The following is an 18770-nucleotide window of genomic DNA, read 5'->3' on the forward strand; positions in this document are numbered from 1 at the left end:
GTCTAGCTATGGCAGGTTGTGTGATTAAACCTTTGGGATCTGATCTGAGTTTAGTCAAAGAGAAATTCAACGTTTAATAGTACAATGAGATATCCCACTTTTCTGAGGTTCTCTCTATTTCATAAATTTCATAAATATGTAGACCCGTTTTTTGCATCTGATATTGTTGCCAATTTAAATTTGCAGATCATTCATTTTTTACAAAGAGAGGTCAACATATTGTGGGGAAGATAGGAGGAAAACAAATCGATTGTCCAAAATTGATGATCAAACTTTTTTTTACAAATCAATATATTATGATGATTTTGAAATCATAACAACAACCACAACCACAAGCACAAACACAAGCACAAACATCTTACTTTTATTGATATTAAAATTAATGTTAAATGAACCCAATGTGCTGACCACTTCTGAGATGAGAATTTTTGTTGGAACAACAGTCGTAAGGGATTGAATAAGATCACAATAAAAAGCTGTTTCAGCTGACCATTAACCATTTTAAATCCATAGTCTGTTGTCACTTTTATGTCAATCCTTACCTGTTATTCCCTCCCGCCACCTCCACCACAAGATTCTTTTCTCGTTTCGATTCTGTTTAATTCTTCTGACAGAGTGTGGTAATGGGTGCCAAGTCCAGTATGGGATTGCAAAAGTTTGTAGTCATAATACTTCATGCAGATTTATCATAACTTATCTCCCCAAAGTTCTTCTTCATTAAGAATCTTGAATCATTTTACTTAACTGTGGTAATGGAAAATGCTAGTCCAAATACCAGTGGTTTGTCATGGGTATTATTTGTCCAACATTAGATTGGAAGATGCTCTTTCAAGAGAACATTTTCATTGAAATCAATCACAATGTACTCAGTATTAGTAAATGTAAGTGCAGGTTAAACTGTTGATTTGTTCTGTGCATCAGAGCAAAGAGCATTTGAATGGGCATTTGTGATCATTTCTTTACTTATAAAGTAGATAATGAGAATTCTTATATAGGCTAAAGAAATACTGAGACAAAAATGAGATGCATGTTGAGACAGTACTATCCTGATGGCACATGTACTGGTAAATGAGTCCAGAGATTCGAATTTTCATTTGCTCCGAGTGTTTTGTAAATGAAATATTTGCAGAGATATAGGAAGCATGGAAACACTTTGATTACCAGAGTTTTACATGTAGAGTAGATAGAGAAAAATAGAAATATTACAATGTAGTTTCATTTTGTGAGAATGTTGAAACAGTTGATATCATATCATAATCTACAAAAGCTTTGTTTATAAAGCAGATGTACAGAATGAAGCTGGTAATTTTTGGCAAGTCTAACTCAAATCATTCCTTCTGATCCATACAAAAAGAGGACATTTGGCTCTAACTGAAGAAGAAGGGAAAGGACATGTGCATTTTTAAATGGTGATTCTTCCAGTGCCCCTGTTTGAAAAGATGAAGATTTGTAGAGTGACAGCTATCCAATCACACAGCAATAAAGTTTGTATTATATCTCAGACATCTATGCTTTAGATAATAATCTTATCATGAATTTGAGGATGCTTACAGTATTTGCATGTGATCATGATGGTGTTTGTAAATGAAGATGGTTGAACTTCAAAGCATTTTGTACCAAAAAAAAAGAAGAAAAAAGATGGGATCTTGTAATGAAGATGCACAATTTACATCTCAGTTCATTTGTGTGTGGTGTTTTATATCCAAGACTTGGACTTATCTGTAAACAGATTTTATATAGAGAGATTATCCTAGAGTAAGGAAGATGATTATCAAGCAAATGAATCAACTAAAGAGCCTGACCTGATGCATTATATTTGATTAGTTTGTTATAGTAATATCTATTTTTAATTCAGGAAGAAATTACAAGTGACTTAAGAGACAAAAATGTGCAATTCCCACCTATGCAAGTTGTTGCCAGATGGAAAGCTTTATCGGTAGACAATTGCCCTGAACTTGACCTCATTGAAAGGCTGTGTGCCTATATACTTTAGTCGGCTTTTATGTAATGGAGACCATAATGCAGATAAACAAGGAAATCTGAAAATGTTATTATAATCATTATTGATACTGCCAGTTGTACTCATCAGTTCAAATAGAACAGTATTGTTGCAGAATATATGAAATCCAGGAAAATGTAATGCATGCCCAAGAATTAACTGATCAACGAATATACAGTATCACATATGATAATTATTATTTTGACGTACAGAACAAATAAGCAGGAAGCTCCCAAATGCTTAGTGGAAACACCATATCGTTCAGATCTGCAATGTATTGTTAATGAAACATCTGACTTTAAAAAGAAAAGGGAAGAAGCTTTTAGTCATGATTCGATCATCTGGTAAATTTGCTGATTGACTGCTTCCTGTTATACTGGTTTTGAAAAAAAAAAAAGCATTTCATCAGCAGTTTTGTGATTGTGATATTACATTTGGACATGATGAATGAAAGTGACTGTGTAATGGTTTTATTTTTTCATAATCATTAAATGGTTTGTGTATATACCCCATGCATGCACTGAGTAGCTTGCGACAGTTCAAGGGAGTAGGATAAGATAAGTCTATCAAGCCATGCAACAAATGGAACTGTTTCTGTCATCAGTTCATAATTTCACATATGGAAAACAATATAAAGAAAATCCAAGATATTTTCACTTTTCTGTCATATTGAAAGAGCACTTGACTTACCTCTTTCAGAAAGCAGGGGGAATGATATTACCCTTAACATAATGTCAGTAACTAGTCAAAGGAATGAGTACTCTTCTTGAAAAATGATATTTTAGTGGGATTGGCTATATTTTCTATATATCATTTTCTATATGTGGCATCATAAGCTGATAACTGATACAGTTCAATCTGTAGCATGACTCAACAAACCTATTCTACTCATTTGAACACCATGGGAGATGCACACAGTGCATGCATGGGATTTGTCACTGGCATGCAGCTGAGAAGCCTTGCAATATCTTACTGCTCTCTAATCTATATTCCTATTTATTCATCTTCCTGTATGTATTATCTGCATATTAATAAAACACACACACACACACACACACACATACACACACACACACACACACACACACACATACACACACACACACACACACACACACACACAAAGAACTCAGTGAGAGAACCCCAGTAGATGGAGGGAGAGAGAAAGGGATGAGAAAAGTTTTTTTTTTTTTTTTATAATACATGGTACATACGAATACATAGGGTCTAACCACTTGGAGCCCCCATTTTTTTTTACCCCAGAAGTGGCACCAGGAAAAAAAAAAAAAAGTTAAGCGTTGTGTGTGTGTGTGTTGTACCAGAGGGCTTTATAGAAGTACGGGTAAGGCCATTTTGAAATTATTATTATTATTATTTTTTTTTTTGGCCTGTCAGCTGAAGAAACCCGGAAGTGGCAGCAGAAATATGAACTGGGCCCTCTCACTTCAAAAAAAGTGGTGCTGGCCATGACTGACAAAACACAAAATCATTATATATATATGTATATATATATACAGTGTATATATATATATATATATATATATATATATATACACTCAGCAAAAAAAGTAAGTTCCCCCCTAGCATTTGTGGATATATCTCAAAAAGTATTCAACCGATTTTCATAATTCAAACGGAAATGGATAAAGAATTTTATTACTCATAACATGAGTGGCAAATCATTGCCACCAGATATCATTATAGGTGTGAAAAAAATGCATTTTATGTCAAAATGCATGGAAACAAAAGTTGCACTTTAGTGATTTGCAATGACTTTTACACACATAATCAAACAATCACTCATGATTCTGAACATTTAAGCATGGGTTATTGCATATTTCTCTATCTCTTTCTTTTCATGAGCATATAGTGAAGTATTTGATAATTGATATGTCCACCACCCGCAATGACCAGCCGCCATCTCCTTCTCATACTGTTAACTAAAGTTTGTACTGAATTGGTGCTGCTCAATGTTGGCCCATGCTCTCTGCAAGATGCGCTGAAATTCTTGCAGTGAAGCGTCATCTTTCAACTTCTTGCTCGCTTTCCACTTAATGATATCCCAAAGATTCTCTACTGGATTACAGTCAGGGATCTTGCAGGCCACTCCATACGTTCGATGTCATTTCCCTCAGCAAACTGATCTACAACTTTAGGGCATGATGCAAAATGCCCACAGGCACATTAATGTGATCAACCTAAATTGGAATTACAAATCACATGGCTTCTACCAATATTTTCATATTGAGAAGGCCTATTGTTCAAAAAGTATGCATAACATCTGTTTAATAGGGAAGCACATTGTACCTGAAGAAATTCCTGAGAATTACACAATTTAAAAAGATCATTTGATAACTTACATAGGAAATGTATACAATATGCTTCCTATGGTCTAAAGTGCAACTTTTTTCCCCATGCATTTTGACATGAAATGCGATTTTTTACACCAATAATGATATCTGGTGGCAATGATATGCCATTCATGTTATGAGTACTGAAATTCCCTATCCATTCCCGTTCGAATTATGAACATCCGTAAAATACTTTTTGAGATATATCCAAAAATGTTAGGGGGGAACTTACTTTTTTTGCTGAGTGTATATATATAGTTTTTGATATCCTAAGATGATAAAGGGAAAGTATATATATATATATATATATATATATATATATTTATACAGGGCTCGACACTAACGGTGGCCCGGTGGCCCAGGGCCACCAAAAATGAAAGTCGGGCCACCAAATTTCAAAAAAGGGCAAATTTGGTGGCCCGCCTCGGGCCACCAAAATTTTTTGAAAAGTAAGTCAATAAATTCGTAACTTTTTGCGCCGGAAATTAGCAGTTAAATTTGTTCAAAGGATGGATGTAAAGAACTGAATGAATGCATGAGAGTGAGTGTTGCAAGTTTGTTGAAGTTTATTTATGAGTAGATATGTCCAACTTCTAATTCTTACTATCATAAATCTTAAATATTTGACTCATTTAAAAAAAAGGACTTTTAATGTTTTTTATTGTTTTTTTTTTTCAGGACACCAAATTTTTCTCTCGGGCCACCAAAAATTTGAAATTTAGGATTTTGGTGGCCCCATCGGGCCACCAAACAAAAAAGTTAGTGTCGAGCAATGATATATATATATATATATATATATATATATATATATATATATATATATAATTTTTATATGTACTTTCACTTTATCATCTTAAGATAATAAAGATTATATATTTTTTTCCAACATTACTTGTTAAAACTATAAGCTTATCAACCCATTTTCTGTAAGCGTTCAGGTAAAATTTCAGTAGATAATGAGAATTCTTATATAGGCTAAAGAAATACTGAGACAAAAATGAGATGCATGTTGAGACAGTACTATCCTGATTACCCCCGCAGGGCAATTACCCCCCGGTTAATAAATACTGGTTAGTGGTAAGGTTAGAGTAAAGATTAGGGTTAGGGTTAGGAGTTTGGGTTAGGGTTACGATTAGGTTCAGGTGTAGGATTAGGATTAGGTCCAGGGGGAGGGTCAGGGGTAATTGCCCAGGGGGTAATTGCCCTAGACCCACCACTGATTCTGTTGTGCGTAGCCACTGAAGCTTGTGCATCATACTACATGTACACGCCTACGGCTTCTGATCTAAAGGTCTGCGCTTGCGTAATAGCATCGCTGTACAGTAAAACATAACACGTGCCTGCCTGATCTGACGAGTTAGAATGCGTCGAGCAGTGTTCACAATTAGCACCAGAGCATTTTCGTGCAGCTCAGCCAGAAACATGCCGATCAAGGTGAGCTCAATGTGGTTTGTAAACTTCATGTTTATCATTAATCGTTGGGTGTTATCGAATAATTCATCTACAAAGGTAATTTGGGACTGGGGGAAAGAGTCGAGTGCAGCCTCGCACGCCACGCAGTACCGAGGTCCTCGGCATGTGGGACTGGGGCTTCCCCTTGCCCTAGCCTGACCAGACACTGTGCTGCGCACAGGGTCTGACATGTGTTAGTGTTTCAACGTTGTAAACGACCGTCACTATTGACGGCAAAATCACATAAAATACCTTTTATTTTGTATGATTTTAAGAGTAATATAATTTGCAACACTTACCTACAGCGTATTTTCCTGATGGTTGAGTTGAATTCGGCGTTTTGTTGGTATCCAGACCTTATTGTTGAATTTTTCGGAGTAGATCGTGCGGTGGCATCTTTTCCTTCGAGAGCTTCACAAAAGCAACAAACTACCACGCATGCGCATTCAGAAGTGGTTGCTTTTTACGTACGCCCGTGCGCCCGTGCGTTTCATGTGTTACGTAAAGCTTGTAGTCATAGAGATGTGTAGTATACATCTCTATGCTTGTAGTAGATCCGCGCGTGCTGCACCGGCAATGATTTGAACTTTTTTAGTCGGGGTCACCCGACTATCTCATCACTTCCGCCCCGACTACCTACGTTGTAGTACAGTATACGAGAGTGAATGCCATTCATATAACACGCAGATGAGGAGTGAAGCAGTAAGGACGTTTACAGACCTGATTTCAGCCATAGATTTCGGTAAGTTTTAGACGTAATTAAACAAAAAATCGCATACCGGTTATTGAATGATGGTCATAGATTACGATAATTCCTTATATTTTAGTTTTCCACGATTAATAAAGATATTCATGAAGGAAACAGTGAACGATAACAACGTCCGCGAAGGAATAGAGGTGCAGCGCTGTCGCCAGCGCTGCGTGTAGTTACCCCTTGCCCCATCCTGTTGACTGACTGGTACTCTGCACACTTGCAGGGGATTTACAGCTGTAGCGAACGTATGACTTGTCCCATAGCGCCCAGGCCAGACGCCGTTTTATGCACGACAACAGTAATGATAATCAATTCGAATACATGGCCCAGAAGAAGAAAAAGAAAAATACTAGGTCTATGTCTTGTGCACAGCGTCAGCCATGGGCTTCAGCCATGATATAAATTACCGTATCTCTTGAGTCATGTATCCTAGCTGATTCTGTACTCCCAGGGTGGTATTCTGAAAATCTTCCTAAGTTTCTTCCTAAGTTTCTTCCTAAGTCAGAAACTTAGGAAGTGCCTAGGAAAGACAAAATTGGTATTCTGAAATTTCTTCCTAGGCACTTCTTAATGCAAATTAGGCCATCCTTATCCCCGCCCACGTCCTTTCCTAAGCCAATACGAAATGCCGTATCATAAGGAACTAACCAATGACAATCGCATATTACAATGACGTAGGGTCAAATACACGAGTGCGCGGCATGTCCCCTTTCTCACGCTCATTTCGCGCATCAAAGTACATGTGCGCGCAATGACTGACATGCGCCCCAATCACGATGCTTGCAGTTTGCTATTCTTAACAACGTACTTAGGGCAGGGGTAGAGCTTTCCTAAATATTTTCCTAAAATTCTTTCCTAAGTGCATTCTAGAATACCAATTTCTTCCTAAGTCAAAAATTTGAATATTCCCGCCCCCTTCCTAAGTTTCTTCCTAAGTCTACTTAGGAAGAAACTTAGGAAGATTTTCAGAATACCACCTAGGAAAAAATCCTGACTTAGGAAGAAATTTCTTCCTAGGAAGGATTTCAGAATACCACCCCCAGTGTGTGCAGTGTAACATCACCGGCGACCGCAACATAACATAACAGCGCCCCGAGCGAGGTTAACCAAATTGTTAACCATAAACTATCTCGCTGTTTTAAATTTCATGGGAGTCTACCTATTGGTAATTTTCCCCACAATACGTATTCTTCTATATAATTATGTATTGTTATTGGGATGGATGGAATTATTAGATGGAATTATTAGATGGAATGAGGGATGTAGGGATATAAATATTTGGCTGGGTTCATATTGTATAAATTCATATTTCAATCATTATGTTGTGACTGGGTTGACTTATTTGTAAGTAAAATTAGGCATCAAAGCTGTCACCAAGCACACCACACCAAAGCAGGCGCCCACACCCCACTGTTGCATGATGTCATCAATATTGTTTTGGATGTTCACACTACATAAGATATTGTTTGAAAATCATTGAACTGCATGTATTCATGTGCTAATTGCATCTTTCCATATTAATTATGACTCTTCTTATATTCTGTAGTCTAAATTTGTGGTGTAAATTTACCTTGAAGATTGTTATGACTTCCACTTTCTGGCACTGTCCACTGATTTTCCACTTTCTCCTTCCGCTTGAAGCCCGCAGGTATACTCATACATCATTGAAACCACCACTATGTTTGTACAATACTTCTCCATTGTTTTGCTTCAAACTACTTTGCTGTATCAACTCCTTTTGTTTTTTCCCGAATCATTGCTGTGATACTTACAGCTCGACTGTGTTATATGTACACTGTATAATTTTTTCTTTCTCTTGAAATAATGATACAGCTATAGTAATGTTCTCTAATCTGTAATTCATATCATTGTGTGTGTGCTTTACCAGGGGTATTTAAATACTGTATATCATTGTGGGCCTGATATCAGTATGTGTGTGCGTGGTTGGAGGTGTTTGTGTGTGTGTGTGTGTGTGTGCTTGAGTGTATGTGCGTGGGTGAGTTAGTGTGCATTGTATAGGTATTTGAGTTTGCGTGAAGAATATGAGGTATTCATCAACATAGATATTGTCACCTTTATATTGAGCTCATTTTTAAGACATTTTCAGTATTGGATAATATTATTTTGATAATTGATATTTTAACAGTTGTATTTCCTATATGAACTCCCTCATGGAGACTTAATGAGCTCCTTTGTGGAGACGTCCATTATGACCTCCCTCGTGGAGACAATAGGAGCTCCCTCGTGGAGACATGGTACATCCAGTATATTTATTATTCTTGTTTAATATCTCTAAGATTTATAAAGTTTGTTTTATGTTAGTATTGTCTGGGGCAAATTATTTGTATAGGGCCCCAGTTTTTCTTTCTTCCTTTTTTCTTTAAAACAACAACAACATCTTCTTATATTTCAACTTTCTTATCTGTTTGTATATAATATTCAAAAATAATGAATGATGTATTTGTTTATATTCTGAAAATCTTACAAATATATGCATTATACCCTCACACTCATGCCAGTATGCATACAGCTGTATGTACTAATGTTACTTGTTATTCCTGTAATTCATTAAATTTCTTAACAATCTTGGAAATATACCTTCATGCTCATGCTTGTATATGTCTAAAAATAAAATTATGCATATATATATATATACATGGCTCGACACTAACTTTTTTGTTTCGTGGCCCGATGGGGCCACCAAAATCCTAAATTTCAAATTTTTGGTGGCCCGAGAGAAAAAATTTGGTGTCCACTCCCCCCCCCCAAAAAAAAAAAAACAATAAAAAACATTAAAAGTCCTTTTTTTTTTTAATGAGTCAAATGTTTAAGTTTATGATAGTAAGAATTAGAAGTTGGACATATCTACTCATAAATAAACTTCAACAAACTTGCAACACTCACTCTCAGGCACTCATTCAGTCCTTTTCATCCATCCTTTAAACAAATTTAACTGCTAATTTCCGGCGCAAAAAGTTACGAATTTATTGACATACTTTTCAAAAAATTTTGGTGGCCCGAGGTGGGCCACCAAATTTGCCCTTTTTTGAAATTTGGTGGCCCGACTTTCATTCACCGTCATTCGCCACTGCCAGGTCCCTCTTGGTACAAATTTGTAACATTCCAATGTTGCCTATGAGATCTATTCTAATTCATCAAACTTTATAAATATTAAATTTAATTTGTATAAAAGATGACATAGAGATTGTGAACAGAATTGTTAAGTACTGTTAAAGAGTGCTTCAAGCCTTGTACAACAATGGAAAAATACCAAAGGGGTTAATACTGTAGTATCCCATAGAATGTAGAACCAGGATATAAACTGCTCTGAGCTGAGTACATATCATATGTCTAGTGAGTGCCTATCTAGCTGACCTTCCCAATCTGGCCGGCATGAAAATAGCAGGAAATGGCGGATGAAGAACCATGTCTACGCATTTGAAGCAGGATACATTTAAATGTTTTAGTTCACATCAGTTGGACAGGTGGCTGAGCACCTTAGGGATTATCATTTTCATCATTTCAAGTTTGGTGCTGGTGTTAGCGTTGCCTTACAAAACTCATTCATTTCCATAATAGATGTATGTTTTACGTGCAAAGTCTATGCTAATGCAATAGTTGTCCACGTAACGTACACAAATACTATAGCTATTGCCATCAGAGGGTTTAGGTGGAGAAAACATGGAAACCTGGAGCCAGATGTGTGCGTACAGTGAAACAGTTTTAAAATTGCATCTCTATGATGTAAAAGAATATGAGGCTTGTGAGCATCTTGAATTTGGAAATATATTGCATACACTGTGATTATTTTATTTCTTTCAGGCTAGCCTTTGTTGTAGAATTTTGTCAAAGAGCTAGAAAATTGTTGATTTCATCCTCTTAATCTTTTTTTAGGAATCAGTAATAAAGCCTTATTAATAATAATTTACATTGTTTCAGCAATCATCATGTAGGTTAACCTGTAATTTTTTTCTGTATTCCCTGTCATGTTTTAGGTGACACAAAGCATATCAAATCAATTTATTAGCACTCTAGACAACATACCAATACAGGGATTCTGTCCTGTTTGTGTTTCATCATGAAATTTCTTTACACACCAAACATAGGTTGGAGATGCGTTGCCAAGCGTTGAATTGCAGGAGGGTACTCCAGGCAGCAAGGTGAATGTGGCTGATCTCTTTGCGGGCAAGAAAGGGGTCCTCTTTGCTGTACCAGGGGCCTTTACTCCAGGATGCTCCAAGGTCAGTTTGCAATTAATAGTACTTTGATCATTCAATTGCTTCTCATTCAGAATGTCATTTTTAGTTCTGAAAGCACATACACTGTACTTTAAATGTCACATTATGTAGATTTGTTGTCATGACTGTGAAAAGAAAGGCCCTGCAGTTTTTTAAATTATTTTTTAGAAATAAAAATGAGGTCAAAGTTGAGTTTGTTAAACATTATTCAACTAGATGGAAAGGGCATTCTAGAAGCTTAAAGACAACCCATGCGAAATACATGACTCAACCTTACAGTCTGCATCAGTGCCCTTTTATGTATGCTACTAGCTTCACTATGGGTGTGTTCGAGCGCTCTCCTAAAGCGAACCGTACCGTACCGTACCCGCACCAGAGGAGCATTCGAACGCTCCTAAAGTGTACCGCACCGTACTGTATCGAGCGAAAAGTGCACCACTTCCCGATGTGCTCCAAAAGCGTACCAAAAGTTCGCTGTAAAGCATATGTCACAATGCAAAGACATCATTCTCTTTGTTCAGGACAGCTGTAAGTAGTTCAAGCGCTAGGTGAATGACATTCTTGCTACAAAAATGTGTGACCTTTTCTAAAAATAACTCGTGAGTTACGCTTTCTCAACAGAGCTCTCTAGCGCTTCAAATCTGGCACAGTTCGGTACGGTACGCTTTGGCTCAGTTCGCTTTGGTTCGCTTTAGAGCACTCGAACACACCCTATTATGCAGCCAACTTTGCACATGGCACACTTACAAAAAACTAAGTGTACACATTGTACACCCTCTTTTTATTGTTTATTTTGTAGCTTTCTACCTTATGATATAGATTTCTGTGGCAGCATTCGCAATGGCTTCATCATAAGAACAGTGATATTTCTTTCTCTCAGAATGGTGCACTTTGGTACCAGCAATAACAGAACGTGCTGGTACCATCTTTGTTGTCTTCCATAAATTCTTTTTCTCCTGCGCTGAGGCAAGTCAATCTGCAGGTTCCTTTGGCTACTGAAATTCATTGAGAATGTTTAACACATAAGTCTCTTTCACCATGAAGTGCTGGAAAAGAATTCTTCCTTCTGCATTTTTGCGAGGTTTTCACATAAACTGGAATTGTTATGCAGACCTGTACTGTTCTTCCAGTCTGTCACTAAAAAAAAACCAAACAAACAAACAAACAAACAAACAAACAAAAACTTAACAATGACATGTTGAAACACTTCACTTTTTTAATCCACTCTCATTCTATAGAGTCATAATATCTATGAAATATATTCACATGAACATCTTTCCATTTCACTTTGATATGTGGATCCTTTCTTGTACAGTGTACATGAATGTTTTCTAATAATAACCAGTTTGTTTCTGTATTGTAGTTCTTTCTGTATGAGATTGTATCTACATGCATCACAGTCTTGTTGTATAATGCAAGGATTGAACAAAACAACAAATTATATGAAATGATCGACTCACAGGAAGGTTTAGTGAACCATGACTGACATTGATATGATCAGTGTCTACAGTAGTATAAAGATTTGCATTATCTGTATCTGTGTGCAATTGCACAAAGTGATTTATATTAAATCAAAGTTCAGTTTACATCTATAGGGTCATATTAATTTGTGTAACTTTGTGACATAAAAGCAAAACAAAACAAAAAATTATCATCCTGCCTGATAAAAAAATTGAAAAAAACAAACAAACTTTACGGCCTATACTGTTTAAGACAAGATTTTGCCATACCCTCTGATTCACTTTCAGTCGAGGGACTTCAAAGTCACAGCCAGATAGATGACATCATGAGCGGCTTTCTGTTCTCATGATTTTTATTTCATGAAGAAAGTGTGACAAAAAGGATCACTGGCATCAAGTAGATTGTGATGGAAGAGTTCAATCTGTGGTGTCTGTCATTACACAGAAATACAAGCATTCCATTTTTCTATCAAAGGGTCAAACCTGATCTTAGTTTGCTACTGTTTTGTTTTTGTGCAGTTTTATGATAGATTTGCCGGTAAGAAATATACAACACTGACCTCATTTGCATAAAATTCACTGGATGACTCCACCTTTAAAGTTCTTTGAACTACGAAAAATGAACTCGACATGTTAACCGCTCATTGCCTTGTTACTTGCTTACTCTCAGCAGACCATGCTTATTCAATGTGGTGGCATTGATTGTGTGCTGATGTGTAAATCTCCAGTCATTTGAACTGTCATGCCTGTTTGCTAAAGATCTAGAATTCATGTTGCCACTCACCTTTAGTTAGTGAAGTGACCCAAGCCCAATCCCCAAGAATTAGTGGCATGATCTGTATTAGTCTGGAGGAGAGTAGACGGCGACGTGTTAATGAAATGAGAGAGGCAGACCAGACTGCAGTCTCGTTTACCAGTGGGAATCTCCTCAATGTTACCACCAATCAGCAAATGGGCTCTGCCATTGCTATAACCTCAGTATTTTTGGTGGGTACCAGTTTTCACACCTTGGCTAAGAGGGACATCATTGGTGTTTAAATAAACAAAGACTTTGTTTAAGGTTGTTTGCACCAGGCAGGATTTGAACCCATGATCGCCTGTCCATGTGTCTACGGCCTCATCCAATGCACCACAATGCTGTCATTAACCAGGACCGTCCATACTTTTGCCCCTCTCTTCCACTCCAGACCCACTTGCCCGGCTACGTAGCGGACTTTGAGAAGCTGAAAGCCAAGGGGGCGGAGGTCGTGGCATGTGTCTCTGTCAATGATGCCTTCGTCATGGGAGCATGGGGAGAGGCACACAGTGCTGCAGGAAAGGTAGGGGAACAGTTGTCACTGGATCTACTATCACTTTTATAGTTGTTGAATGTTGAAAGGTGGGGTAATCGTCAATTGTAATGCCATCTCTTCAGAGGTCATTGAGCTTTAAAAGATGGGGTAACAGGTGTCACTGGTTCTACCGTCTCTTTAGAAGTTGTGGATTGTTGAAAGATGGGCTAACAGTTGTTAGTGGTACTACCACCTCTCGGGTCGTTGAGCATTAAAAGGTGGGTTGATAGGTGTCAGCCGTGTCACTGGTTCTACCATCTCTTTAGAAGTTGTGGAGTGTTAAAAGGTGGGCTAGCAGTTGTTTAATAGTGGTACTACCATCTCTTACTGAGCTCATTGAGTACAATATTGAAATGAGGGGTTACAGCTATCACTGGTTCTACCATCTCTTTAGAAGTTGTGGAGTGTTGAAAGATGAACTAACTGTTGTTAGTGGTACTGCCATCTCTTTCTTTGATTGAATACTGAGCTCATTGAGTATTGAAATGTGGAGTTACAGGCGTCACTGGATCTACCATCTCTTCAGAAGTCATGGAATGTTGAATGATGGGCTGACAGTTGTTTATAGTGGTGCTACGGTCTGTAATTGAGCTCATTGAGTATTGAAATGTGGGGTTACAGGTGTCACTGGTTTTACCATCACTTTAGGAGTTGTTGAGTGTTGAAAGGTGGGGTAAGAGTCAGTGGTTATACCATCTCTTTATTTAGAGGTCGTTGAGTATTGATTAGCGGGTGTAGAGTGTTGAAAGGTGGGGTAAAAGGTGTCACAGGTTCTACCATGTCTTTAGAGGGTGTAGAGTATTAAAAGATTGGGTAATGCATGTCAGTGGTACTTCCATCTCTTCAGAGGTCTTTGAGCCATTTGTGTTTAATTGCATCACGATACATTCTGAATACATCTTTTTGTTCATTTTTTGGGGGGTTATGCAGGTCAGAATGTTGGCTGATCCTCAAGGAGAATTCACAAGTGTAAGTATCAATTTTACAGGTGTGTACCTGATAGTTTTGGGAGTTTTGGTCTCTCTGCAAGGTCACTGAGTTACAACTTGTTACTTGTAACAAACATATGATTTTCACTTTTACTGTTGACAAATGCATATCTGTTTTCAGCTTGTGACTCATTCTATCATCTAAAGGGCTTTTTACACTTGTAAAATTTTGCTTAGCCCCGGACCAACGGTGGGGCTAAGGGGGGGCCTTAGCCCTACCGTTGGTACGGGACTATCCTTAGCCCACTTTCTGTTTACACTCGTTTTTGCCAAAGTGGGCTAGCCCCACCGATAGTACGGTACTATCTGGCCCTGCAAAATAGCAGGGGTTAACACCGGTGCCAAGCAAGTGAGTGTAAACAGAACGAAAAAATAATCCTGGGCTAAGCGACGGAGACGAAGTCCGACCCTCACTGACCAATCAGAAACAAGGTAATCAAGTGCTGCCGGTGCGTGCGTGTACGTGTACAGTACACAGCGTAATTATGAATATTCATGTGGTTTGGAAAGTCCGGGGCTAAGAAATACGAGTGTAAAAAGGTTAGTTTTCTCCTTAGCCCCGGACAAGAGATAGTACGGGACTAATTGGCGAGTGTAAAAAGCTGAAAAAAATTGGTACGGGACTAACGATAGTCCTGGGTCAGAGAAAGTCCGGGGTTAAGAAACACAAGTGTAAAAAGCCCTTCTGTCTGAACTAACTACAGTGCACTCCTGTATAACAAACACGGTTATAATGAACTTCCGCTTACAACGAAGTAAAAATTCAGGCCGCAACATTATCCCCTCTTTGTTTTTTATTGTTTATTTGTTTGGTTGTAACGAAATTTTGATATAACGAAAGAAAACTGCCAGTCCCAAGGATATCGTTGTAACAGGAGTCCACTGTAACTTGTCTAAGAAGATCGATGCAGGATGAATGTTTCATAGAGGTAGGGATATACCTAGAAACTGAAGTCTTGGAATTTTGTGCCATTAAATGCTTAAACAATGGAAGCCCGAAACACATTTAAAGCATGTCAATCCTAGTACCTGGTAATTAAGATTTAATTTCATTTGTAAATGATGCCTAAGTGGTACATAGTTCATTATGAATGTGAGCAGGTCTTTAAAACCTGGGATGAAACAACAGTTGTTTCATGGGAAATTTGTATGTAATATTTCTCTTCTCTCTGCCATCTGACTTTTTCAGAAGATTCCCATTTGATACATCAAGACAAATTTTGCTCTTTTGTTTTCTCTTTGTTCCAGGCGGTAGACATGGTGCTGGATGCTACTGCAATCCTCGGCAACAAACGCTCAAAGAGGTAAGGAATCACCTGTGAAGGTATAGTAAAATAGTACAGTGCACTCCCATTGTAACTAACATGGTTATAACGAAATCCCGGTTACAACAAAATAAAAATTTAGGCTGCAACATTACAGACTCTTTGTTTTTTATTGTTAATTTGTTCAGTTATAACAAAATTTCAATATAACGAAAGAAAACTGCCGGTTCCGAGGACTTCGTTATAACAGGAGTCCACTGTATGTAAAACTAAAACTAAAAATACTGTAAAAGATGATATATTCGCGGCATGAAATTTTCACGAACTGCCACTGGCATTCAATGCATGTAGTGTGGACAAGAACTTCCGTGTGCATTTTAATTTCGCGAATCTTGGCGCTTGCAAAATTAAGATGCAAGCGAACATTCCTCATTTTACATTAGATATCGGGTCATACATAATAGCTTAACAGAATATAAAAGAGATACAGACAATTTGATGGGGAGAATAAATGTTGATGCCGTGAACATTGTAGGGCAGCTTTTTGGCCGCCAGTATGTGTTTGGTTTTGGTTTAATTTTTATGTTGTTTGTAGACTATGTGATATATGGATATACTTTTCATGATTACATTTCAGTATGCTTCCATCAATACACTGCAGGAGTAGTAAATCTTCTGTCACTTCACTGAAGATGCTGGTTCAATACATGTAAGGATGGTGATGGTCCCTGCAAGACTCAAATCACCTTTCATGTCTAGTTGCACAAGATTGTTAATCATCATTATAGTGGACTGTACTGTAAAAGTGGAAATTTTTGCATGAGTAGTTTTTAGTGCTTACCCGAGTGAAATAAATTTTGCTTGTTTAAAAAATTCCACAAAATCAAAGAGATGAAATATGATTACTAAACAAGCAAAAGTATTTGCATTCCTTTATTTTCACACTAGCTCCATGTCATGGAAAATGCCTGAAAATTTCTACTTTAATAGTATCACCTAGTGTACGTGACACACTTGATATCTGTAAATTGTTTAACACTGTCCAGGTACTCCCTTGTGATAGAAGATGGAAAGGTAAAGGCTGTCAACGAGGAACCCGATGGAACTGGCTTGACCTGCAGTCTGGCCAGTAGTGTTCTTGGTCAGCTCTGAAACCGTTTTGACCACAAGCTGTCACTTCATACTGCAACAACCAATTGCCACAGTATCTGTCACTGGTGTATGCTCTTCCCAGACTTTTAGAAATAATGTCAGTAGGTGATCATACACAGTGGCAGCAAGAAAGTAATTAGTCACTTTTGTAAGCATAACAATCATGAAATCTAATTTTCTTTGAAGTCATTACAAGCGTTATCTCACTTGGATTATACTCTATGACTAGCAGTTCATAATGTTTAGCAACTTCTCCTGTAATGTATTCGTGTCCAAAATACATGCATGTAGCATGTGGGGAGGTTAGTTGTATGTAGGGATGCCGACATACTCGAATCAACGATTGACAGTAGAAATTGGACTTGCGATTCTCCAGTGCAAATATGATCATTGTCGTAAAGGTAAATATGTTCATGGTTCTGGTACAGGGTAATGAAGACGGGACAGTTTGCTGATGACTTTTTTTGTTTTTGTTTTGTTTGTTTGTTTGGGGTTTTTTTGGGGGGGGGGGGGGGGGGAGGGGACAACATGCTATTTTCTTGTATGTGTGACAGACGTATCATAAAATGTGTATTTTGTGTATCAACATCAGTAATGCCCCCATTCTTTAAAAGAGGCTTCAATGTTTCACTAGTAACAGTCCCATGGTCTGTTCACTTTTGCAATAAATCTTACTTATTTGGTCTACTTCGCACAAACTCTAACACTGCATATGCTGGAGAATTAGTAAAGTTATGGGATCATATTCCTCATTCAGACATTTACACTAACAAACTTTTCGAGGAAGTTCTTGCCCTGTAGTGCCATAATAGCTGTCCAGTGCAAGCTGTGACTAAGACATGAGGAAGTAGTGCTACCTTAGCTGTTGAGAATTTATATCATACAGATTGTACTAAGCTAGTGTGGAATAATATTGTCCTTTCCTAACGGAACTCTGGTATGTGATGGAAAAAAAAAAGTATAGTTTATAAAATTATGTATTTGTTGGAGAGAGTCTACAAACATTTGTCTGTTGGCATTAAATGTCAGTTGACTGGTTAAGTTACTAGTACATGTATCTCTATTGAAAGTCCAAATATAGTACAATGGAATGCATATGTTGTAGTCTTGTGAGGTGAACTGGACAGTAAGAGAGAGAGAGAGAGAGAGAAAGCAAAAGGAAGGGGCTGAACACAGAAATTCTGAAAACAAAAATGCTTTCACCACAGACAAATGATTCAAATATACAATGTTCTTTTCATTATTATGATATATTTCCTGGGAAAATAATAGTGGCAAAAGTGACACATGACATTGATACATGCATAGGCTCACCACTCATTTTCAAAACAACTATTTCCCTCTTGTTTCTCTAAATTTCATATAGTTTCACTATTATATACATTAATCTCACTTTGCTTCCTACAGTCATCCCTTATGAATAGTAGAATCCTGCTGCAAACAAAATAAGGCAAATTTAGTAGTTAATGGTGATTTTTAGTGGTTTAAGATGTGTGAGAGTATCTCACCATGCAGGCATAATACAGTTAAGTTCAAACATCAAATGGCCTTTATCAAGATCAAGCTGAACATTGTGTAAACATCACATCTTTTAATAACTGCATTCAGAGACAATATCTTTCATTTGCATACTTCAGAAACCCCAAATGAGGATGTACTCCTCACACAATGCCCCTGAAACAAAAAAAGAACTCTAAGCAGTCTGTGATGATGTAACATGTGGCAATCTACAACAATTCCTCTTCTAAATTTGTCGGCCCCAGAATAAAAACTGACTGC

General features: G+C 37.5%; 1 protein-coding gene across 1 annotated transcript; it reads left to right on the forward strand.

Moving 5' to 3' along the window:
• Positions 1-5716: 5716 nt before the first annotated feature.
• Positions 5717-17044, forward strand: LOC139719481 (peroxiredoxin-5, mitochondrial-like). Its single transcript, XM_071630897.1, has 6 exons — positions 5717-5784; positions 10663-10797; positions 13442-13573; positions 14516-14554; positions 15823-15878; positions 16886-17044. The coding sequence occupies exons 1-6, from the start codon at positions 5773-5775 to the stop codon at positions 16989-16991; spliced, it is 480 nt and encodes a 159-aa protein (XP_071486998.1). The 5' UTR covers positions 5717-5772; the 3' UTR covers positions 16992-17044.
• The last annotated feature ends 1726 nt before the right edge of the window (positions 17045-18770 follow it).

The sequence above is a fragment of the Diadema antillarum genome, unplaced genomic scaffold (assembly GCF_040938485.1).
Source record: "Diadema antillarum isolate AM-2024a unplaced genomic scaffold, OU_Dant_1.0 scf00000111, whole genome shotgun sequence".
NCBI lineage: Eukaryota > Metazoa > Echinodermata > Echinoidea > Diadematoida > Diadematidae > Diadema > Diadema antillarum.

What these genes read in the sequence shown, in the direction of transcription:
- LOC139719481 (XM_071630897.1), top strand. An exon ending in TTACTCCAGGATGCTCCAAG is followed by an intron (nt 10,798 to 13,441) that starts GTCAGTTTGCAA and finishes CTTCCACTCCAG; the next exon opens with ACCCACTTGCCCGGCTACGT. An exon ending in CTCAAGGAGAATTCACAAGT is followed by an intron (nt 14,555 to 15,822) that starts GTAAGTATCAAT and finishes TCTTTGTTCCAG; the next exon opens with GCGGTAGACATGGTGCTGGA.